General features: G+C 44.3%; 1 protein-coding gene across 8 annotated transcripts in view; it reads right to left on the bottom strand.

Annotated features, from left to right (window-relative positions):
* The window catches only part of LOC110497688 (neuronal PAS domain-containing protein 3), a 371078-nt gene that overhangs the window by 97928 nt on the left and 248031 nt on the right, over positions 1 to 25119 (bottom strand). For all 8 annotated transcript variants that reach the window (XM_090211028.1, XM_036954672.2, XM_036954671.2 and 5 more), the window contains one exon: positions 8185 to 8274. In XM_090211028.1, the coding sequence (XP_090067154.1) occupies positions 8185 to 8274 (90 nt within the window). The remainder of the gene's footprint in view (positions 1 to 8184; positions 8275 to 25119) is intronic.

Here is a 25119-nt window from a genome sequence, read left to right on the forward strand (position 1 = left end):
CCTCTCTCTCTCTCTGTTTCTTGGCTCAATATCAAGATGGAGAGTGTGGAAACTTGTCCTCCCCGAAGGATGGCGCCCTCTGAAACCTTGACATGCACAAAGACAGGCGCAGACAGAGCTGCCCTGCCGTGGACGATAAGGTCACCCCTGGGATTGGCCAGATTATCTCTGTCAAGCACTTGGACAGAGCACAGTCAAATGATGCATCATGCAGTCATTTTCAGGGGAAAAAAATCAATTTCTTCACCAGGTCGCTATTTGCTTTTCAAAGTGCCCTTGTAGTGTTTGGCTCTGAGCATTTATCAATTTAAATGTTGTGAATTGATACTGTTTTCTGTTGCTGGGCCTTGTAGGGAACATTGAATCATGTCCCCTCCTCCTTCCTCTACTCCTGTTCCTCACCATTGTAAATCTTTCTCTCTCTCTCTCTTTAATTTTTTTTTTTTTACCTCTCCCTAAATCCACTTATCTGTTTGTTGGATTGGAATACATTAGTAGTATTTATTACAGAGACAACATTTTGGCTTCTCTATCCATTTATTTATTCATTCATTTTCCTCTTCTTTTTATTATATTTTAGAAAGGGTTTTAGCGGTTTGCTTAAATGCTGCAGGTTCCCTTATATTTATATTTATGGGCAACATTATGCTACTATTATAATTCTTGATTTACAACACTTACAAAACATAATTGCCCCTGTCAACATAACCAAATCTCAAAATATCCTAATCTCACATTTCGCTAGTTAAATGAATCCCAAACTGATACAGCGCTGTAATATTTGACGGGGGATATGGTCGTTTCCTGGCTTTGCTCGACAGTGAGTCGGCTGCCTGATGATGATATTCTGTAGTAGAGCAGATAAAGAACAGGCCCTGGGACTGTCTGGAATGACAGGCTTGTCCTTGTTTTCATTCAGGGCTCAGGAGTCTACAGGGCCAGCAGGTCCACTGAGGTGGCTCAATTAAACGTGACCTTCCCCTGGCCCTGTCTCCTTTACCACCACTAGCAGTTTTCATGCAAATGGCCGCCCTCTGCTCTGTCACCCACACAACATCATAAATAAAAGAATGCTTATTACCCATTTAGTAACATTTTGGATTCATGCCCTGATAGGCTATTTAAAAATAGAGAGAGGCAAAAAAATCTCCCTCTCATATGCTTAGTGGGGCTTGACGTTATATTTCCCTCAGCGTTTGATGGATAATGGTGTGTCCATTTGTTTTGGATTCACTACAGAGGTCAATTTAGTGTTGGCTGTGGGTTATGGGGAGTTATAGTAGCAGTTTAATTTCTCTTGCATAAACTCCTCACAGTGCAGATTCATAGCTAAACGAAAATACTATTTGAGAAATTTAACAAATTACAAAATGTGCAGGAATATTTTCAGAGAGAAAATATACAGTACAGTAAATTCAATATAAATATACGAAAACCTCACTGACAGTATTCAAGCTTTTGAAAATCAACCATTCCTTTCTTTCATTGATTGATCCACACAATGCAAACAATAAGAAATAAACAGACTAATTTAATGATCTCATTTGGTCTGGACGACAGAGTCAAAAGTCTCCCGTATTCTGTGGAACACTGAGAGAAGGGACTGGGAATATGAGAAGGGTGTGTGTGAACTGGGAGTGTGTGCGTGTGCGTGTGCGTGTGTGTGTGTGTGTGTGTGTGTGCGTGCGTGCGTGCGTGTGTGTGTGAGGGACAGACGGATAAAAGAGGGCGAGGACTGATCGGTTCACAAAGATGTGATCAGACATTCAGGCAGATGTTTATGCTAATAGATTCAATATTCTCCCTCCATCCCACTTGGCCTCATATCCTCTGGGAGTCAGGGGGCTGGAAGCCGGGGGCCGCACAGCCTCATCCGGCCCCACTGCAGGGGAGGGAGTCTGGGCTAGAGGGAAAGGAGGGAGAGGGTGGAGGGATCAGGCTCCTGGTGTCTCTCTGTCTCTCTCTGTGTGCACACAGCCACACATGCATAGCCCTGTCACTTAAAGCCAAGCAGATGTCTACATTCAATTCCAGCTCCACAATTGGAAAAGCCTTTTGCAGCGAAACGTGAATGGGAGAAGGGCACTGAGGTCTAACCGGTGTCGCTCCACAATAAAAGGGAAGCCTTGTTTCGTGAAGGAGGCAGAGAGACTTACACAGAGAGAGGGAAAGGCATTGGAAATATGCCAACTCAATCACATTGTTGTGCACATAAACAATGGAAAGAGAGCGAGCTTCAACCATATGGTCCTGCTAAGTCAGGTTCTCAATGTGCCGTTCCTCTAATAACGGAGAGTGTTTTAACATGTTCCTGTACTTGGAACGGGTTAAAATAAAAAAAAAAGCGAGCAACTCCTTGGAGACAGATGAAAAGTCATATGGTCGCTGTATTCCAGATGTATCAATTTCCTTGGATATTCAGTCCATGCAAGTGCATATGCTGCACTGGCGCCGGCTTGGAATGGGACTGATTCCAAAAGCTAATATTCTGTTGGCCGGAATAATGCAATTATTATTTTCCTAGCTATCAGCCTAAGCACACACAGTGCCATCTGTTATACAAAACAAACATACACATCTCAATTACCAAACAGACAGCTGCATGGTCACACCTCTGCACCGCCACGGCGCGCCTACATCGCGCCAACAGGAGGATTTTGAGGGGGTTCCATGACAGTATTAGGATCAGCAGGGCCTGCGTCCCAAATGACACCCTATTTCCTATATGATGCACTACCTTTGATCAGAGCTCTATGGGCCCCTATGGGCCCTGATCAGAAGTAGTGCACTACATACGATGCCATTTGGGACATTTTCAGGGTCTTTAAAAAGACAGAATCTTTTTCTAGCTAAAATGCTACACAAACAAGATTTGAGTCAGCTAGCCGAGCCCAGAGGGTCTACTTCTACAAGATCCATGCTGCAGTATCTGTCTATTGCAAGGCACGTCTGTCTACTGCAAGGCACGTCTGTCTACTGCAAGGCACGTCTGTCTACTGCAAGGCACGTCTGTCTACTGCAAGGCACGCCTGTCTACTGCAAGGCACGCCTGTCTACTGCAAGGCACGTCTGTCTACTGCAAGGCACGCCTGTCTACTGCAAGGCACGTCTGTCTACTGCAAGGCACGTCTGTCTACTGCAAGGCACGTCTGTCTACTGCAAGGCACGCCTGTCTACTGCAAGGCACGTCTGTCTACTGCAAGGCACGTCTGTCTACTGCAAGGCACGTCTGTCTACTGCAAGGCACGTCTGTCTACTGCAAGGCACGTCTGTCTACTGCAAGGCACGTCTGTCTACTGCAAGGCACGTCTGTCTACTGCAAGGCACGCCTGTCTACTGCAAGGCACGCCTGTCTACTACAAGGCACGTCTGTCTACTGCAAGGCACGCCTGTCTACTGCAAGGCACGTCTGTCTACTGCAAGGCACGTCTGTCTACTGCAAGGCACGCCTGTCTACTGCAAGGCACGTCTGTCTACTGCAAGGCACGCCTGTCTACTGCAAGGCACGCCTGTCTACTACAAGGCACGTCTGTCTACTGCAAGGCACGCCTGTCTACTGCAAGGCACGTCTGTCTACTGCAAGGCACGCCTGTCTACTGCAAGGCACGTCTGTCTTACAATTCCATGGCAAGCTGAAACAACTCCAATGGTACTGCTACAGAACTGTTAAATACAGGCATTAGCTGTGCTAAATCGCTGAGGCAGTGAAGGCAAATAAAATTACACCAAATTTGGCTTATAACAACCATTATCCCTTGTCCAACAAACTCCTTCACATAGCCTATCTACTATTAAAACATTGTACATTCGGTATCCAAACTTTCCATTCTATTACGAAAGAATGTCAAGAAATAAAATGTTTTTATCTTTGAGTTTAGTAATGACTCAAAAAGAGCCCATTCTGGAATGGCTGCATCCTCGAAGGAGAGCTACAGTCACTGATTAGTCAAATGAAGACGGAACATTATTCCAGAGAACTAAGACATACACTTAGACACCTGCGATTAACTTGGGGGGAACACAGGCTTATGCGCCATTTGCAAAACAAAAATGGTAATTCTGACCATCTGTTTCACTGAACTGACTGGCTGCAGAACTGGTGCCATAATAACAGCCATTTCACACTAGCACAGAACTGTCCGATACAATCTGAACAATCTGAACATATGGGTACACATTCACAGACCTTGAAGAGACACCATTCTAGCAGCATTCTGTACTTTACCGTCATCAGTTATCAGTTAGCCCAACATAACAAACTTGAGTTATGTGCACAGATCTCAAGTTAGGGTTCGGGACTTATTCATTACTAGATTTATGTACATTGATCGGCTTTGTCTACAAGGCTATTAAAACTGTTACTGTAATAACTTACTAATTTCCCATTACTATATGATGTTGAACCAAACAGGTAAAAGGCCATTAGGCCAACCCCCTCTCTCTCTCCCTCTCCACCCTCCCTCTCTCTCTCCCTCTACCCCTCTCTCTCACTAAGCCATAATATTCAACATAGAAGTTGAATACATTAACTTTTACTATAAAGAATAAAACATTTAAAACTTTGATAGAGGGAATGGACTGTAATTACACAGCAAGTCCTAAATAATGGCTTCATTAACATAATGTTTGATATGCAGAACATTTCTAGACATTGAATAAGAGGATGAAAATCCCCATACATAAATCTGCTTTAGATTGTCTGCCTGGCACCATAAAATTCATAACCTTGTCAATTTGAAAAAGGCTTAAAAAACCTCCTAGATCGAATTAATGTAGAAAATAATTAGCAACTATGTTAAAAAGAAATGGCTTGGCAGACAGATTAAGTGGCTAAAAAGTAAAACAGCAATTAAGATCACAGAGGGTTAGAATTCTCTGTGTACACATGCTAGATTATACAACTAACTCATACAAGTACAAAAAAACAGCACTTAATCACTCACTCACTCTAACTGCTGATAAAACTATGAACAAGATAACTACATCACGCAGCCCAAAGCTTAGGGGACCTATTTGACAATTAATCAATTATTTGATAGAAATCATCAATCAATCTTTACTTGAATTAATCTGTAGATAGATGTGGCTGCAGCCTATACAATTCACTATTTTTAATTTGTTAAACTGATTGCCTTTTTTTTTTTGTCCTTTATATTGTCGTTTTAATCTAGCTAAACAATGTCTACGCATTCCCTCAAAGATACAAAGATCTCTACATCATAATGTTATTAGAGAATACTTCATTGTGAGTCCTGTAATACATGCAGCCACACAGCTAAAACACACAGACACACATCCAAAACACACAGTCAAAACACACAGCCACACAGCGAAACGGTCACACAGCTAAAACACACAGCCACACAGCTCACAGCTAAAACACACAGCCACACAGCTAAAACACACAGCCACACAGCTCACAGCTAAAACACACAGCCACGCAGCTAAAACACACAGCCACGCAGCTAAAACACACAGCCACGCAGCTAAAACACACAGCCACGCAGCTAAAACACACAGCCACGCAGCTAAAACACACAGCCACGCAGCTAAAACACACAACCACGCAGCTAAAACACATAGCCACACAGATAGACGAGTCTGTATTGGTCTGCCATGTAGCACGCTTCTGTCTATATCATGAGCTGGTCAGTATGTGTCGGTAATCCTTTCTAACATGGCTTATTTTTAAGATATCACATATTACAACTACATAAGCGTTGCTCTCCACTTTCTGGGGGACTGAGTTTTGAAAACAGTGGAATAAGAGTAGGATAACTAAGGAGATGGAGAAACTTCTGGTGGTTGATTGCAAATACGCAGACAGAGTGGAAAACAACACAGAAGGTTGTTGAATAAAACCCCTGTCTCTGGATTACATCTTCAAACTGAGGGCAACCATGGCAACCGTGACAGACAGGGAGACGCGTCCGTCCATGTATACGGACGGGTAAGATAGTCTAGCTAGCTACATTTTCAGAAATGACACGTTTCTAATTTTGGCAGAAAGTCGTTTTCATTTCAAGTTAAAGTGTACTGTTAGCTGGCTGGCTCACTAGCTAACGTTATGTGTATGATCAGTGTAGTTATATTATTCGTGTCTCAGAGCCATTTGCATGGCTAGTTATAGCCTAATGTTGAACGTGGTTGGTTAGCTACCTGCAGATTCATTCAGGGTAGTAACGTTATGAATTGTGATTATTGTTTAGCTAGCTAGCTACATGTCTAAACAAAAGACTCCAATACCATGCAAGTTATTTATTTCAATTTTTAGCCCCAATTTTCCATCTTGTCAATTGAATGTGCCTGATGTCACTGCAACAACTGTCGATAGACGTAGCTGGTAAATTCTCTCTGGCTATCTACTCCGATTTCAGAGCACTCTCGTTCGAAAACCCGTCGAATATGGCCGGTGTCAGTAAACGTTGGCAAAAAAGTGTAATTAAATGTTTTCGGCTCCCGAGTGGTGCAGTGGTCTAAGGCACTGCAGTCTCTGGTTCAATCCAGGCTGCATCTGGCTGTGATTGGTCCCATAGGGCGGTGCATAATTGGTCCAGCGTCGTCCGGCCAGGGTAGGTCGTCATTGTAAATAAGAATTTGTTCTTAACTGACTTGCCTAGTTAAATAAAGGTTAAATGAAAAATATATATTTTTTAATTTGCCAGCAGCAAAGTTGCAGTCACCAACGCTCTGGATCACATAACCATAACAGCCTAACCAGCTCTGCTAGGGTAAGTAAAATGGTCAGTGAGCTGTTCAGAGTGAGCTGTTCTCTCATTTGTGTCTGGAAGTAGCTGGCCCACGTTAGCCAGTTACCTTGGGTGCTTGACTGCCGCTGTGAGGTCAGAACGCTCGGATCAACCCTACTCCTTGGCCAGAGCGTCTAGTGTGAGCTCTGAACGCTCACTCTGAGCGCACTCTGGCACTCCAGATGAAATTTACGCCACGCCCGTAGTATAAACCAGCCTTTAGTCTTGAAATCTTTGGTTGTTTAGTACATGGCATCACATGTGAATCCTTAAATAGTTGGGCGGGGCTAAGACTTTAGAGGGTGTGAACGATGCTGAATGGCCATAGACAAAGAAGAGCTCTCCAGTAGGTGTACCAAAAACATTCAAGAGCCATTTTCTCAAAAGTGAAGCTACAAGTTTAGCAACTTTCAAAGCAGAATTACTTTCCCATTGTTCCTCAACTATACTGTATGATATATAATTTTCTAGCTCTGAGTCTCTACTTTTATCCGATGTAAAAAGTAGGCTCGCCGGTGTCTGCATGTACATCATTTGGCCACATCTATTTGTCCTTTACATCTAAGTGTCCCTAAGTGTCCTGTATTCTATTTATGCCATGTATTATGAATCTAAGTGAGTGTTTTCTTATGCAACATTTTAATGATGTAAATTCTGTTACGTCTAATGGTTTTACAAAGGTCAAGTCTATACCTAGGGGTATAGAGGGGTGTTGTACAAAACATCTCTAACTAATCCGAGTATCAAAGCCAATGACGCAGTTTCAAAATGACACCTTACCCACATGTGTTCTGGCTCTGACCCAACCCATCGGTTTCTGGACCAATCAGATGGCCCCGAATGGCCCCTTCACATCCGGTATAAAGTCAGGGAGGTACTCAGATCCAGACTCATTGTGGAGAAGAAACGAACGTCCATGGGCGTGGCATAGCATTTTGGCCGGAGCAAGACGTCTGGGTAGCCAGGAAAGGACTCTGTGTACTCTCAAGTCAGTCTACAATAGCCCTGTGTGTGTGTGTGTGTGTGTGTGTGTGTGTGTGTGTGTGTGTGTGTGTATGTGTGTGTGTGTGTGTGTGTGTATGTGTGTGTGTGTGTGTGTGCACTCAAGTCTGTCTGTTAGCCCTGGAGACAAAGCTATGGTGTATGAAACCATTAGAATCCTCAAGGTCACTCCCCCTATCGTTTGACCTCCAAGACGTCTCTGTCTGTTTATTGACATGTAATAGCAGACTGGGACCTGTTAGCATACTACTGAGATGAAAAATACCCTCTGATCAAATTGGATGGCTGCAAATTAACTACAGGGCCAACAAGCTGATGAGATTTTAAATGAGCTCTAATTTGTCTGAATTGTCTTCAAGCCAGCGCTGATAAACAAAAGAAAGGAGAAAAAAAATGGTAGTAGCGATAAGGAATTGACTGTTGTTGCACTCACCTGTGAAAGTCCCAGGTATATGGACACCGTCTCAGAGATGTACAAAAACCTCCCCTCCTTGTTTAGTGCAAATACAAATCCATCCAGGGACTGTGTGAGAGAGAGAGAGAGAGAGAGAGAGAGAGAGAGAGAGAGAGAGGAGAGAGAGAGCGAGAGAGAGAGAGAGGGAGGGAGTGGGAGAGAGAGAGAGAGAGCAAGAGAGAGAGGGAGAGGGAGAGAGGGAGAGAGAGAGAGAGAGAGAGCAAGAAAGAGATAGAGAGAGAGAGGAGAGAGAGAGCGAGAGAGAGAGAGAGGGAGGGAGTGGGAGAGAGAGAGAGAGGGAGAGAGAGGGAGAAAGGGAGAGAGAGGGAGAGAGAGAGAGGGAGAGAGGGAGAGAGTTAGATGATGTATACTGGGACAGAGATAAAGCTATGGACCATGGAGAGGAAACCCGCTGAGTGTTTGTTGTCTGTTTGCCTGTAAAACCAAAATGACACCTCCCCATGTGGAAGGTAGTATCTCTCATGATGACAGTAACAAGTACAACCACAATTAACAGTGTGAATGCAGAAGCATAAGTGCAAACAAACCCAAGTTGGAACAGACAAAGAGAGCAAAGCATACAGCACAGTACAGCATATTATCACTGCATCTATGGACCTTCAATCCATGTACGTTTGCAAACGTTATCAAAGTTTGAATAATGTGTGTGTTTTTGTCCAGGGAAGTCTAGAGCATTTGGGGGGTATTGGGTGCGACTGTGTTGTAGTGTGCTTACCATCTAATGCACTTTAACAACACCTTGACTACCCTTTCCTAACATTATGCTAGTTAGGTCTACTCCAGGATGCTGGTAAAGTCTACACTAGTACACAACTAGAAGTCCTTTCCATTCCAGCCCATATCAATATAACGTGTGAAATCTACTATAGCTGGTTAGGTCTAGGCCAGGATGCTGGTAAAGTCTATGCAGAATGCCGATCCATTCCAGTCCAGGCCCATGTAATATGTGTGTGTTTTTACTTCCTGGATATAGTCTACCAGTATGCGGGTCCATTCCAGTCCAGACCCATATCTAATGACGGCCCTGCTCTTAGATCATGACTGGAAGCAGCGTTCTGTTCTGAGCCCAGCCTCCAACAGGCCCAATTAAGACACCTATATCACTAAAGTGAACTTCTGCTCCCCGACTGGCTGGGATAATCTGTAGGGGCAGCTAACCACAGGCACACAGCACAAAGAAACGTAATAGATTGGAGGAAAACAGGCTTCTCCCTCCCCCTCCATCTCCAGGCTAGCTCTGAGACTACAGGTCCTGAAAACAACAAGGCATTTATGTTGCAAAATGTCCCTGCCGCTGATCTGATCACCTTTCTATGAGGATTACTCTGTCGTGTCGCGGGCGGCGTTGCGGCGCATACGGCGGTGGTATTTCATATGCGCGGGCGCGTTTCCATTTATTTTCCCCAAGCAACGTTAAAGGAGCAGCTAACGGCAGCTGGTGTGAGGAGAGAGAGAGAAAGAGAGAGAGAGAGAGAGAGAGATGGAGCGAGAGAGTCTCCCTACCTGCCGATAAAACAGGGCAGCCTGGGGCTATTTACAGCCAGCTGATATGCAGCTGACAACAGCAACTCCCACTGAGGACCTGCTGAAGCCAGACAGCCAGCCAGCTCCCAGCCAGCTTCTCCAAACACATCTGCCAGGAGAAAGAGGAGCTTTACATTGCTCTTCTTTACCTTACACAGCTAACGCTGGCACCGATTTAGCGCCTAACATCCATAGCAGACAAAGAAGTCTCATAGTTTGGCGTTTCATTTAGCTCTCTGCTCGAGAGAGAGGCATGTGCAGCATATCTTGGGTGTTGTCTGTAAAAGCTTACATCAAATCATTTGTGTGGCTCTCAAGCTGAATAATAATGATATTTTATGTATTTCTCGTCATTTTCACAGACCACAGAGATCACCAAGATTGTGCATCATAAACTGTGCTTTCTACGTTTAACATAGACAATAACATTCCAAGTATATCATTTATAAATCGTAGTTTTGACTTTAGTTTACATTTACAGTGCATCTCCTCTCTCTGGTATGGTATATCCTTCTTCAAAAGGAACCAACGCCTGTCATCTTTCAAATAGCTTCCATCGGTCGTTGTTTATCATTTTTCAGGAGAGCTTGTGGAGAGTTGAGCTGGGGGTCCTTTATTCCAGTAGCACCAACCATTGGTTCTCTTTTCTTCCTTCCATCTGTCAGTTCATTTCTGTTCCCCTCAGGGAGAGCACCTCAGAGCCCCGGCAGCAGTGACACACTCTGCCACCCCGTGACCAGAGGATGGGGTCTCTGGCGGTGTAACGCTATCATCCGTCCCCACAGACTTCACCTGCCTGTCAGACTGGGCCCCAGCACTCCCCCCTACCCAGCCTCCAATAATTTCTCCCTGTCCGGCCTGCTCCTCTTTAAAACGACTAGCATCTGCGGCCCAGGAATGGCAGCTCTCTAGAGGGGGGAGCTGCAGAGCACCACACACACCGGAGTTGTAGCTGCTCTGTAGCTAGCTTCTATCGCTGATAAACGGTGATAAACAGCCACTGTTTACAGGCTAACCACTGTGTAAAGTGCGCTATAAATCACAGCAGAGACAAACTTCTAGGGGAGAAATGTGTTACATTAAGATGGGGTTCTTAAGTCATTTATTTAAAAACATTTCAGACTGCTTTGACTGAGTGAGGCACATTTTGTTTTTGTGCCCAGTTCAGTGGGAGTGGAGAGCAAGAGAAGAACCAATAGTGTGTTAGTTTGATCTTGTTGGCAGGTAAGAGGCTTTGGCTTGGGCAGGCACCTGTTTACCTCTAAACTCTAACCCCTGGCATCACACAGCCCAACTAGTGATCCACATAGGTTAGAGAGGGCATCAGACCCACCCAGATATTACAACTAACATTACTGTAGACCTCTACCCAGATACTGTACGGGTGTTAACTATCAAGCCATTTTATTTTGTATTGGCAATGCATTTGAGGACTTATCTTTACAGAGATGATCCTGGAAATATCAATAAACAGTTCCTTTACCTTGTACATACTAACCAGACAACCATGACGGAGTCCTTTAAGCAAACACTTCCTGTAACCGACGCTTGTTCCTTCCAGAGGACAAACAAACTTCCTGTGAAGGACACAGTTTAGCAGACATCAACCCTGGCCTGGCCTGAGAGAGCACTCTCTCTCTCAGATATTAGCCAACCCAGTGGAGGCCAGCCGAGATGGGGCTCATTGACTATTAACATATCATTAACTATTAGGTCAGACAAAATGGAGAGAGATGGGGCGGCCACATGCTCACACGTTGGCCCAGACACAGCCACTAAGAACAATCACTGCAATTAACACCTCCAGCAGGGCTGGACACAGCAGTGCTAATACACACACAGGCACGCACGCTCACACAGGAGGAGGATTCAATCCCGACTCCAGACTGTAGGCTGAGAGAGGCTCCCGCTGTGAGAGTGTCTGTGCAGCGTGTGAGTGAGCGTGTGATATTGAAGCACCTCTCAGTGCCGTGCATCCCCGGGTCTGCCAGATTTACAGACACCCCTCACTCTATACACAAATCATAGCAATGGCCAGGACTATTAGGCCAGATCATGTTCTCTGTAAATTACTTCATTCTACAGTGCTCTGGTTGGTTTTAAGAAAAACTACATTTGGATGAAAAGAGATAGGCACAGGAAGAGCAAGAGAGGATGTGAGAGCGACGGTGTGAGAGAGACAGAGAGATAGAAAGAGAAGAAAAGAAAGAGAAAGATCGAGAGAGATTACGAGAGAAAAATGGTTTAAAATAGATCCCCACACTGAGACCCCCTTGAAATCACTCATCCTACCCCACACTGAGACCCCCTTGAAATCACTCATCCTACCCCACACTGAGACCCCCTTGAAATCACTCATCCTACCCCACACTGAGACCCCCTTGAAATCACTCATCCTACCCCACACTGAGACCCCCTTCAAATCACTCATCCTACCCCACACTGAGACCCCTTCAAATCACTCATCCTACCCCACCCTGAGACCCCCTTCAAATCACTCATCCTACCCCACACTGAGACCCCATTGAAATCACTCATCCTACCCCACACTTAGACCCCCTTCAAATCACTCATCCTATCCCACACTGAGACCCCTTGAAATCACTCATCCTACCCCACACTGAGACCCCCTTCAAATCACTCATCCTACCCCACACTGAGACCCCCTTCAAATCACTCATCCTACCCCACCCTGAGACCCCCTTCAAATCACCCATCCTACCCCACACTGAGACCCCCTTCAAATCACTCATCCTACCCCACACTGAGACCCCCTTCAAATCACTCATGCTACCCCACACTGAGACCCCCTTCAAATCACTCATCCTACCCCACACTGAGACCCCCTTAAAATCACTCGTCCTACCCCACCCTGAGACCCCCTTCAAATCACTCATCCTACCCCACACTGAGACCCCCTTCAAATCACTCATCCTACCCCACACTGAGACCCCCTTCAAATCACTCGTCCTACCCCACCCTGAGACCCCCTTCAAATCACTCATCCTACCCCACACTGAGACCCCCTTCAAATCACACCATACTTATTGTGCCCATTTGATTTTGTGCTTACCATGGGGGAAAGGAATCTCTGCTTATGCTGAGCATGACACATTTATTGGTCCTATTTAGAGCCAAAATGACCCGTCACAGATTGCTCCCCAGTACCTCCTCTACTCTCCCTCCAGCCAGCCACTCTCTGTGTATGAAGCTACGGTATCATACTTGTACTCTCGTATTCAGTGCAAATCATTTTCAGTAGCCTAAGAAGCCATTCATACTGGACAGATACTAACCACCGCAATTCCATTGTGTAGCAGAAAACGTAGGAGAGAAGAGAAGGACATATTGGATTGATGTGAAGAGATACAAGCATTTTGCTACACCCGCAATAACACATGCTAAATATGTGTACGTGACCAATGCAATTTGATTTGATCACTATTATCAATTGTTTGGGTGGGGGTGGGGGGGTATCACATTATAGCAGAGTAAATATCACTTGAGCTACTGACTGTACATGGAAAACGCACAAAATAAGGCTGCTGGCACTAAATATGAAGAGAATCTAAAGACGATTCTGATGAGCTATAGTCATCCAATCTACCTGTAACCAACGTCACGGTGGAATCAGAACTGTTCTTCAACACTGCCCGGTGTCCAAAGAGAACAGGCCTGCTGATACAGAACATACACTCTTAGAGAAAAGGGTTCCAAAATGCTCCTTCAGCTATCCCTATAGGACAGCGGTTCCCGAGCTAGGGGTTATACAACAAAACAACAATATATTACAGTAGTCCTTGTATCTCAAAACCATTGTAATGTGGCTAACTTTTTTTTTAAATTATGAAATGTTTTTAAATCTGAAAGATAAAATTCAACCAGAGCGCGCCCTTAGATCATGGAAAAAGGCCGCACTTGACCGTTGCACTTGAATCATTCCCACGGTGAATGGCTAGGCCCGCTACGCTATGAAACCTGACACTACTGCAGAGACTTTGATATTACCGGCCACAATTGACATGGTGAAAACAATGTGTAGGGAATCAGAGAAACTCAATATCAATACCTATGTCAGATAACTGGTAAACAAATAATTGATGCTATTGCTGGCAATCAAGAGGAAGCTAACGGAATGACTCAAAAACAACCCAGCTTATGCACTTCAAATGGACGTTAGCTGTGAGGGACGAGATGCCCATGGATTGTCTTTTGTTCGCCATACATGTCGGGGGATGCTATTCCCCAGGACATATTTTTCTGTCTCACGATTCCCGAGCATGAAATGGCACAGTGTCCCGTTCTTCTAAATGAGCAGACCAAGGCGCAGCGTGAGTATAGTTCCACATCTTTTAATGAATAAGTGAAACTGAAAACAAAATAACCAAACTTACAAAGACCCGTGACTACGTAGTGCTCAGACACACTATACATAAACAATATCCCATAACCCACAGGTGGACAAAATGCTACTTAAGTACCGGCTGCCTCTAATTGGGAATCATACAAATCACCAACATAGAAAATCAAACCTAGAAACCCACATAGAAAATACAAACTAGAACAAAAAAACCCTAGTCACGCCCTGACCTACTCTACCATAGAAAATACAGGTTTTCTATGGTCAGGACGTGACACACAGGGGATGTTCAGTGTGCTGCGTGGCTATATTGACGAAAAAAAAGATGCCATGCGATCGAATGGTGGGCTTTTGCACAGATGGGGCTCCATCAACGGCAGAACGGCAGGCCTCTGCACTCTAGTTATGAATGTGTCTCCCTCTGCCATATGGACGCATTGTATGATACACCGAGAGCTACTGGCAGCAAAAGAGCTGAGCACAGAACTCACAGGTAACTTTGATAGTAAACTGCATCCAACCACATCCACTGTGCTCACACCTGTTCGCAACACCAGGTGGAGATATGGGATCAGAGCACGACAATGTTCTATTTCACACCGAGGGCTGGTTGGTTATCGAGGGGGAGCGTTGGAAAGATTTTTGAGGGGGAGCGTTGGAAAGATTTTTGAGGGGGAGCGTTGGAAAGATTTTTGAGGGGGAGCGTTGGAAAGATTTTTGAGGGGGAGCGTTGGAAAGATTTTTGAGGGGGAGCGTTGGAAAGATTTTTGAGGGGGAGCGTTGGAAATGTTTTTGAGGGGGAGCGTTGGAAAGATTTTTGAGGGGGAGCGTTGGAAAGATTTTTGAGGGGGAGCGTTGGAAAGATTTTTGAGGGGGAGCGTTGGAAAGATTTTTGAGGGGGAGCGTTGGAAAGATTTTTGAGGGGGAGCGTTGGAAATGTTTTTGAGGGGGAGCGTTGGAAAGATTTTTGAGGGGGAGCGTTGGAAAGATTTTTGAGGGGGAGCGTTGGAAAGATTTTTGAGGGGGAGCGTTGGAAATGTTTTTGAGGGGGAGCGTTGGAAAGATTTTTGAGGGGGAGCGTTGGAAAGATTTTTGAGGGGGAGCGTTGGAAAGATTTTTGAGGGGGAGCGTTGGAAAGATTTGTCACATTGAGAGTGGAAGTGTTGTCATTCACAAGGGCGGTAAAAGGAATCCCGAGTGGCGCAGTGGTCTAAGGCACTGCATCGCAGAGTCCAGGCTCTGTTGCAGCCGGCTGCGACCAGGAGCCACATTGTCTGGGTTAGAGGAGGGTCTGGCTGGCAGGAATGTCCTTGTCCCATCGTGCACTAGTGACTCCTGTGGGGGGCTGGGTGAAGTGCTGCATGCTGACACGCTCGCCACGTGTATGGTGTTTCTTCTGGTTTCTGGGTTAAGTGGGCATTGTTTCAAGAAGCAGTGCGGCTTGGTTGGGTTGTGTTTCGGAGGAAGCACGGCTCTCGACCTTCGCCTCTCCTGAGTCTGTATGGGAGTTGCACCAATGGCACAAGACTGTAACTACCAATTGGAAAAAGGGGTAAAAATATTTATTTAAAAAACAATGGATGTGAGAAAAAAAATAGACTTGGTTTACTTTTTGTGTAATGAAAAGAAAATGTGTCTCCTTGCCTATGTAACAGACACATTTGAGAAACTGAACAAACTGCACGAGAGGGGAAATACAAAAACGTTCTACCGATAAGTGACATAATCAGCGGATTCAGAGGAAATAATTCTTATTGGAGAGAGAGTCTTTCCAAAGAGAACCCCACCCCCTTCCCTCAGCTGTGCCTGTTTCTAACAGAAAACAGCATCAGTAAGTGTCCCACACGAGTGATGACTGCTCACCTCCAACACTTGGAAGAGCACTTTGGGACCTACTTCCCAATCCGTTTGACTGTTATCCTGGCTCAGTTGACATGCCAGTAGGTGAAATAGAACAGCTGATCCAGCTGTCATCTGACCAAATGCACTCACGGGTCACAATGGAGGAGTTTTGGTTCCTGACTCAAAGGGAATACCCTGCCGTTCCCCTCAGAGGGTTAATGCCGCGGTCAAAACAACTGGGAACTCGGAAATCTCCAACTTCCGACTTCAGTGCGTTCAAGACAACTGGGGACTCTGAAAAAAACAACCTCAGTCTGGGAAAAATAGTTTTGAGCGGTCATCAAATATATACATTTCAACATGATTTTAAAACGATTTAAATATAATACATAGAGATGTTGTGGGACTATAGTAGATGAAGAATCAATATGTTTTTAGATTGAGTATTTATTGGGTTATTATGTTAGTATATTATGTATGTTTGTAATAGTGTGTTATATGTGAACGTGTGTTTGTATTATATATTGTATTTTAATGTTTAAGGACTCTTGGAAGATTAGTCCAAATGGGGACTAAAAGAGATCCAGATAAAAATCAAAAATCAAAATCAAATTCCAACTCGGGAACTCGGGCCTCTTTCTAGAGCTCCAACTTTTCGACCTGAAGATCCCTGATGTCATGATTTTACCTTGTATTTTTCTGAGTTCCCAGTTGTCTTGAAAGCACCGTAGAACATCACCTCATTACCAGAGATGAGGTGGACACTGTCGAACACAAAAGGGTTCTTTCTACCTGGAACCAAAAGGGTTATTTCTACCTGGAACCAAAAGGGTTATTTCTACCTGGAACCAAAAGGGTTATTTCTACCTGGAACCAAAAGGGTTATTTCTACCTGGAACCAAAAGGGTTATTTCTACCTGGAACCAAAAGGGTTATTTCTACCTGGAACCAAAAAGGGCTCTTCAAAGGGTTCTCCTACGGCAGAGTTCTGCAACTGGACGAATTTGGCACTGGTCAAAAGTAGTGCACTATATGGGAATATTAGGGTGCCATTTGGGATGAAGCCCGTGAGCAGAGTAGGGAACTACGGCTGGTTGTCTTCCACAAACTGCCACCGTACGCTGTGGAAAGTTCCTTCCTCCAGGTGACTAGCCAACAATATTGTTTCTACCTCCCTGCGTGCTTGGATTTAATTAAGTGATAACAGTCACCTTGGGGTGATGATGACAGAGCAGGCAGTAATATCTGGGTTAAGGGAAATAGCTAGGGAGACAGGGGAAGACACGGGGCTAGGCTATATAGAGTCATATTATAGATAGAGAGACAGGAGAGAGACAGGGGGCTCGGCTATATACAGTCATATTATAGATAGAGAGACAGGAGAGAGACAGGGGGCTAGGATATATACAGTCATATTATAGATAGAGAGACAGGGCTCTAGGCTATATACAGTCATATTATAGATAGAGAGACAGGAGAGAGACAGTGGCTAGGCTATATACAGTCATATTATAGATAGAGAGACAGGGGGCTAGGCTATATACAGTCATATTATAGATAGAGAGACAGGGGGAGACAGGAGGCTAGGCTATATACAGTCATATTATAGATAGAGAGACAGGAGAGAGACAGGGGGCTAGGCAATATACAGTCATATTATAGACAGAGAGACAGGACAGAGACAGGGGGCTAGGCTATATACAGTCATATTATAGATAGAGAGACAGGAGAGAGACAGGGGGCTAGGTTATATACAGTCATATTATAGATAGAGAGACAGGAGAGAGACAGGGGGCTAGGCTATATACAGTCATATTATAGATAGAGAGACAGGAGAGAGAAAGGGGGCTAGGCTATATACAGTCATATTATAGATAGAGAGACAGGAGAGAGACAGGGGGATCGGCTATATACAGTCATATTACAGATAGAGAGACAGGAGGATAGGCTATATACAGTCATATTATAGATAGAGAGACAGGAGAGAGACAGGGGGCTAGACAATATACAGTCATATTATAGATAGAGAGACAGGGGGCTAGGCTATATACAATCATATTATAGATAGATAGACAGGAGAGAGACCGGGGGCTAGGCTATATACAGTCATATTATAGATAGAGAGACAGGAGAGAGACAGGGGGCTCGGCTATATACAGTCATATTACAGATAGAGAGACAGGAGGATAGGCTATTTACAGTCATATTATAGATAGAGAGACAGGAGAGAGACAGGGGGCTAGGCTATATAAGTTCATATTATAGATAGAGAGACAGGGGGCTAGGCTATATACAATCATATTATAGATAGATAGACAGGAGAGAGACCGGGGGCTAGGCTATATACAATCATATTATAGATAGAGAGACAGGAGAGAGACAGGGGGCTCGGCTATATACAGTCATATTATAGATAGAGAGACAGGAGAGAGACAGGGGGCTAGGATATATACAGTCATATTATAGATAGAGAGACAGGGCTCTAGGCTATATACAGTCATATTATAGATAGAGAGACAGGAGAGAGACAGTGGCTAGGCTATATACAGTCATATTATAGATAGAGAGAAAGGGGGCTAGGCTATATACAGTCATATTATAGATAGAGAGACAGGGGGAGACAGGAGGCTAGGCTATATACAGTCATATTATAGATAGAGAGACAGGAGAGAGACAGGGGGCTAGGCAATATACAATCATATTATAGACAGAGAGACAGGAGAGAGACAGGGGGCTAGGCTATATACAGTCATTTATAGATAGAGAGACAGGAGAGAGACAGGGGGCTAGGCTATATACAGTCATATTATAGATAGAGAGACAGGAGAGAGACAGGGGGCTAGGCTATATACAGTCATATTACAGATAGAGAGACAGGAGGATAGGCTATATACAGTCATATTATAGATAGAGAGACAGGAGAGAGACAGGGGGCTAGACAATATACAATTATATTATAGATAGATAGACAGGAGAGAGACCGGGGGTTAGGCTATATACAATCATATTATAGATAGAGAGACAGGAGAGAGACAGGGGGCTCGGCTATATACAGTCATATTATATATAGAGAGACAGGGGGCTAGGCTATATACAGTCATATTATAGATAGAGAGACAGGGGGCTAGGCTATATACAGTCATATTATAGATAGAGAGACAGGAGAGAGACAGGGGGCTCGGCTATATACAGTCATATTATAGATAGAGAGACAGGGGGCTAGGCTATATACAGTCATATTATTGATAGAGAGACAGGAGAGAGACAGGGGGCTAGGCTATATACAGTCATATTATAGATAGAGAGACAGGAGAGAGACAGGGGCTAGGCTATATACAGTCATATTACAGATAGAGAGACAGGGGGCTAGGCTATATACAGTCATATTATAGATAGAGAGACAGGAGAGAGACAGGGGGCTAGGCAATATACAGTCATATTATACATAGAGAGACAGGAGAGAGACAGGGGGCTAGGCTATATACAGTCATATTATAGATAGAGAGACAGGAGAGAGACAGGGGAGACAGGAGGCTAGGCTATATACAGTCATATTACAGATAGAGAGACAGGGGGCTAGGCTATATACAGTCATATTATAGATAGAGAGACAGGAGACTAGGCTATATACAGTCATATTACAGATAGAGAGACAGGAGGCTAGGATATATACAGTCATATTATAGATAGAGAGACAGGAGAGAGACAGGAGGCTAGGCTATATACAGTCATATTACAGATAGAGAGACAGGAGAGAGACAGGGGGCTAGGCTATATACAATCATATTATAGATAGAGAGACAGGAGAGAGACAGGGGGCTAGGCTATATACAGTCATATTATAGATAGAGAGACAGGGGGCTAGGCTATATACAATCATATTATAGATAGAGAGACAGGAGAGAGACAGGGGGCTCGGCTATATACAGTCATATTATAGATAGAGAGACGGGGGCTAGGCTATATACAGTCATATTATAGATAGAAAGACAGGAGAGAGACATGGGGCTAGGCTATATACAGTTGTATTATAGATAGAGAGACAGGAGAGAGACAGGGGGCTCGGCTATATAAAGTCATATTATAGATAGAGAGACAGGAGAGAGACAGGGGGCTAGGCAATATACAGTCATATTATAGATAGAGAGACAGGAGAGAGACAGGGGGCTAGGCTATATACAGTCATATTATAGATAGAGAGACAGGGGGCTAGGCTATATACAATCATATTATAGATAGAGAGACAGGAGAGAGACAGGGGGCTCGGCTATATACAGTCATATTATAGATAGAGAGACGGGGGCTAGGCTATATACAGTCATATTATAGATAGAAAGACAGGAGAGAGACATGGGGCTAGGCTATATAAAGTCATATTATAGATAGAGAGACAGGAGAGAGACAGGGGGCTCGGCTATATAAAGTCATATTATAGATAGAGAGACAGGAGAGAGACAGGGGAGACAGGGGGCTAGGCTATATACAGTCATATTATAGATGGAGAGACAGGAGAGAGACAGGGGAGACAGGAGGCTAGGCTATATACAGTCATATTACAGATAGAGAGACAGGGGGCGAGGCTATATACAGTCATATTATAGATAGAGAGACAGGAGACTAGGCTATATACAGTCATATTACAGATAGAGAGACAGGAGGCTAGGCTATATACAGTCATATTATAGATAGAGAGACAGGAGAGAGACAGGAGGCTAGGCTATATAATGTCATATTATAGATAGAGAGAGAGGAGAGAGACAGGGGGCGAGGCTATATACAGCCATATAATAGATAGAGAGACAGGGGGCTAGAATATATACCGTCATATTATAGATAGAGAGACAGGGGCTAGGCTATATACAGTCATATTAATGATAGAGAGATAGGGGGGAGACAGTGGGCTAGGCTATATACAGTCATATTACAGATAGAGAGACAGGAGAGAGACAGGGGGCTCGGCTATATACAGTCATATTATAGATAGAGAGACAGGGGGAGACAGGGGCCTAGGCTATATACAGTCATATTATAGATAGAGAGACAGGAGAGAGACAGGGGGCTAGAATATATACAGTCATATTATAGATAGAGAGACAGGAGAGAGAGAGGGGGTTAGGCTATATACAGTCATATTACAGAAAGAGAGACAGGGGGCTAGGCTATATACAGTCATATAATAGATAGAGAGACGGGAGAGAGACAGGGGGAGACAGGGGGGAGACAGGGGGCTAGGCTATATACAGCCATATTACAGATAGAGAGACAGGGGGCTAGGATATAAACAGTCATATTACATATAGAGAGACAGGAGAGAGACAGGGGGCTAGGCTATTTACAGTCATATTATAGATAGAGAGATAGGGGGGAGACAGTGGGCTAGGTTATATACAGTCATATTATAGATAGAGAGACAGGGGCTAGGTTATATACAGTCATATTACAGATAGAGAGACAGGAGAGAGACAGGGGGCTAGGCTATATACAGTCATATTATAGATAGAGAGGCAGGGGCTAGGCTATATACAGTCATATTATAGATAGAGAGACAGGAGAGAGACAGGGGAGACAGGAGGCTAGGCTATGTACAGTCATATTATAGATAGAGAGACAGGAGGGGGACAGTGGGCTAGGCTATATACAGTCATATTACAGATAGAGAGACAGGGGGCTAGACTGTATACAGTCATATTACAGATAGATTGACAGGAGAGAGACAGGAGGGAGACAGTGGGCTAGGCTATATACAGTCATATTATAGATAGAGAGACAGGAGGGAGACAGTGGGCTAGGGTATATACAGTCATATTACAGAAAGAGAGACAGGGGGCTAGGCTATATACAGTCATATTATAGATAGAGAGACAGGAGGGAGAAAGGAGAGAGACAGGGGGCTAGGCTATATACAGTCATATTATAGATAGAGAGACAGGGGGGAGACAGTGGGCTAGGCTATATACAGTCATATTATTGATAGTGAGACAGGAGAGAGACAGGGGGATAGGCTATATACAGTCATATTATAGATAGAGAGACAGGGGGCTAGGCTATATAGAGTCATATTACAGATAGAAAGACAGGAGAGAGACAGGAGGGAGACAGTGGGCTAGGTTATATACAGTCATATTATAGATAGAGAGACAGGGGGGAGACAGGGGAGACAGGAGGCTAGGCTATGTACAGTCATATTAAAGATAGAGAGACAGGAGAGACAGGGGGCTAGGCTATACACAGTGAAAATATAGATAGAGAGACAGGGGCTAGGGTATATACAGTCATATTATAGATAGAGAGACAGGAGAGAACAGGGGGCTAGGCTATATACAGTCATATTACAGATAGAGAGACAGGAGAGAGACAGGGGGCTAGGCTATATACAGTCCTATTATAGCTAGAGAGATAGGAGGGAGAAAGGAGAGAGACAGGGGGCTAGGCTATATACAGTCATATTATAGATAGAGAGACAGGGGGGAGACAGTGGGCTAGGCTATATACAGTCATATTATTGATAGTGAGACAGGAGAGAGACAGGGGGCTAGGCTATATACAGTCATATTATAGATAGAGAGACAGGGGGCTAGGCTATATAGAGTCATATTACAGATAGAAAGACAGGAGAGAGACAGGAGGGAGACAGTGGGCTAGGTTATATACAGTCATATTATAGATAGAGAGACAGGGGGGAGACAGGAGAGACAGGAGGCTAGGCTATGTACAGTCATATTAAAGATAGAGAGACAGGAGAGACAGGGGGCTAGGCTATACACAGTGAAAATATAGATAGAGAGACAGGGGCTAGGGTATATACAGTCATATTATAGATAGAGAGACAGGAGAGAACAGGGGGCTAGGCTATATACAGTCATATTACAGATAGAGAGACAGGAGAGAGACAGGGGGCTAGGCTATATACAGTCCTATTATAGCTAGAGAGATAGGGGGGAGACAGTGGGCTAGGCTATATACAGTCATATTATAGATAGAGAAACAGGGGCTAGGCTATATACAGTCATATTAATGATAGAGAGACAGCGGGCTAGGATATATACAGTCCTATTATAGATAGAGAGATAGGGAGAGACAGGGGGCTAGGCTATATACAGTCATATTACAGATAGAGAGACAGGGGGCTAGGCTATATACAGTCATATAATAGATAGAGAGACGGGAGAGAGACAGGGGGAGACAGGGGGGAGACAGGGGGCTAGGCTATATACAGCCATATTACAGATAGAGAGACAGGGGGCTAGGATATAAACAGTCATATTACAGATAGAGAGACAGGAGAGAGACAGGGGGCTAGGCTGTTTACAGTCATATTATAGATAGAGAGATAGGGGGGAGACAGTGGGCTAGGTTATATACAGTCATATTATAGATAGAGAGACAGGGGCTAGGTTATATACAGTCATATTACAGATAGAGAGACAGGAGAGAGACAGGGGGCTAGGCTATATACAGTCATATTATAGATAGAGAGACAGGGGCTAGGCTATATACAGTCATATTATAGATAGAGAGACAGGAGAGAGACAGGGGAGACAGGAGGCTAGGCTATGTACAGTCATATTATAGATAGAGAGACAGGAGGGGGACAGTGGGCTAGGCTATATACAGTCATATTACAGAAAGAGAGACAGGGGGCTAGGCTATATACAGTCATATTATAGATAGAGAGACAGGAGGGAGAAAGGAGAGAGACAGGGGGCTAGGCTATATACAGTCATATTATAGATAGAGAGACAGGGGGGAGACAGTGGGCTAGGCTATATACAGTCATATTATTGATAGTGAGACAGGAGAGAGACAGGGGGCTAGGCTATATACAGTCATATTATAGATAGAGAGACAGGGGGCTAGGCTATATAGAGTCATATTACAGATAGAAAGACAGGAGAGAGACAGGAGGGAGACAGTGGGCTAGGTTATATACAGTCATATTATAGATAGAGAGACAGGGGGGAGACAGGAGAGACAGGAGGCTAGGCTATGTACAGTCATATTAAAGATAGAGAGACAGGAGAGACAGGGGGCTAGGCTATACACAGTGAAAATATAGATAGAGAGACAGGGGCTAGGGTATATACAGTCATATTATAGATAGAGAGACAGGAGAGAACAGGGGGCTAGGCTATATACAGTCATATTACAGATAGAGAGACAGGAGAGAGACAGGGGGCTAGGCTATATACAGTCCTATTATAGCTAGAGAGATAGGGGGGAGACAGTGGGCTAGGCTATATACAGTCATATTATAGATAGAGAAACAGGGGCTAGGCTATATACAGTCATATTAATGATAGAGAGACAGCGGGCTAGGATATATACAGTCCTATTATAGATAGAGAGATAGGGAGAGACAGGGGGCTAGGCTATATACAGTCATATTACAGATAGAGAGACAGGGGGCTAGGCTATATACAGTCATATAATAGATAGAGAGACGGGAGAGAGACAGGGGGAGACAGGGGGGAGACAGGGGGCTAGGCTATATACAGCCATATTACAGATAGAGAGACAGGGGGCTAGGATATAAACAGTCATATTACAGATAGAGAGACAGGAGAGAGACAGGGGGCTAGGCTGTTTACAGTCATATTATAGATAGAGAGATAGGGGGGAGACAGTGGGCTAGGTTATATACAGTCATATTATAGATAGAGAGACAGGGGCTAGGTTATATACAGTCATATTACAGATAGAGAGACAGGAGAGAGACAGGGGGCTAGGCTATATACAGTCATATTATAGATAGAGAGACAGGGGCTAGGCTATATACAGTCATATTATAGATAGAGAGACAGGAGAGAGACAGGGGAGACAGGAGGCTAGGCTATGTACAGTCATATTATAGATAGAGAGACAGGAGGGGGACAGTGGGCTAGGCTATATACAGTCATATTACAGAAAGAGAGACAGGGGGCTAGGCTATATACAGTCATATTATAGATAGAGAGACAGGAGGGAGAAAGGAGAGAGACAGGGGGCTAGGCTATATACAGTCATATTATAGATAGAGAGACAGGGGGGAGACAGTGGGCTAGGCTATATACAGTCATATTATTGATAGTGAGACAGGAGAGAGACAGGAGGGAGACAGTGGGCTAGGTTATATACAGTCATATTATAGATAGAGAGACAGGGGGGAGACAGGAGGCTAGGCTATATAC

Source organism: Oncorhynchus mykiss, chromosome 19 (assembly GCF_057628025.1).
Source record: "Oncorhynchus mykiss isolate SJ-2025 chromosome 19, ASM5762802v1, whole genome shotgun sequence".
NCBI lineage: Eukaryota > Metazoa > Chordata > Actinopteri > Salmoniformes > Salmonidae > Oncorhynchus > Oncorhynchus mykiss.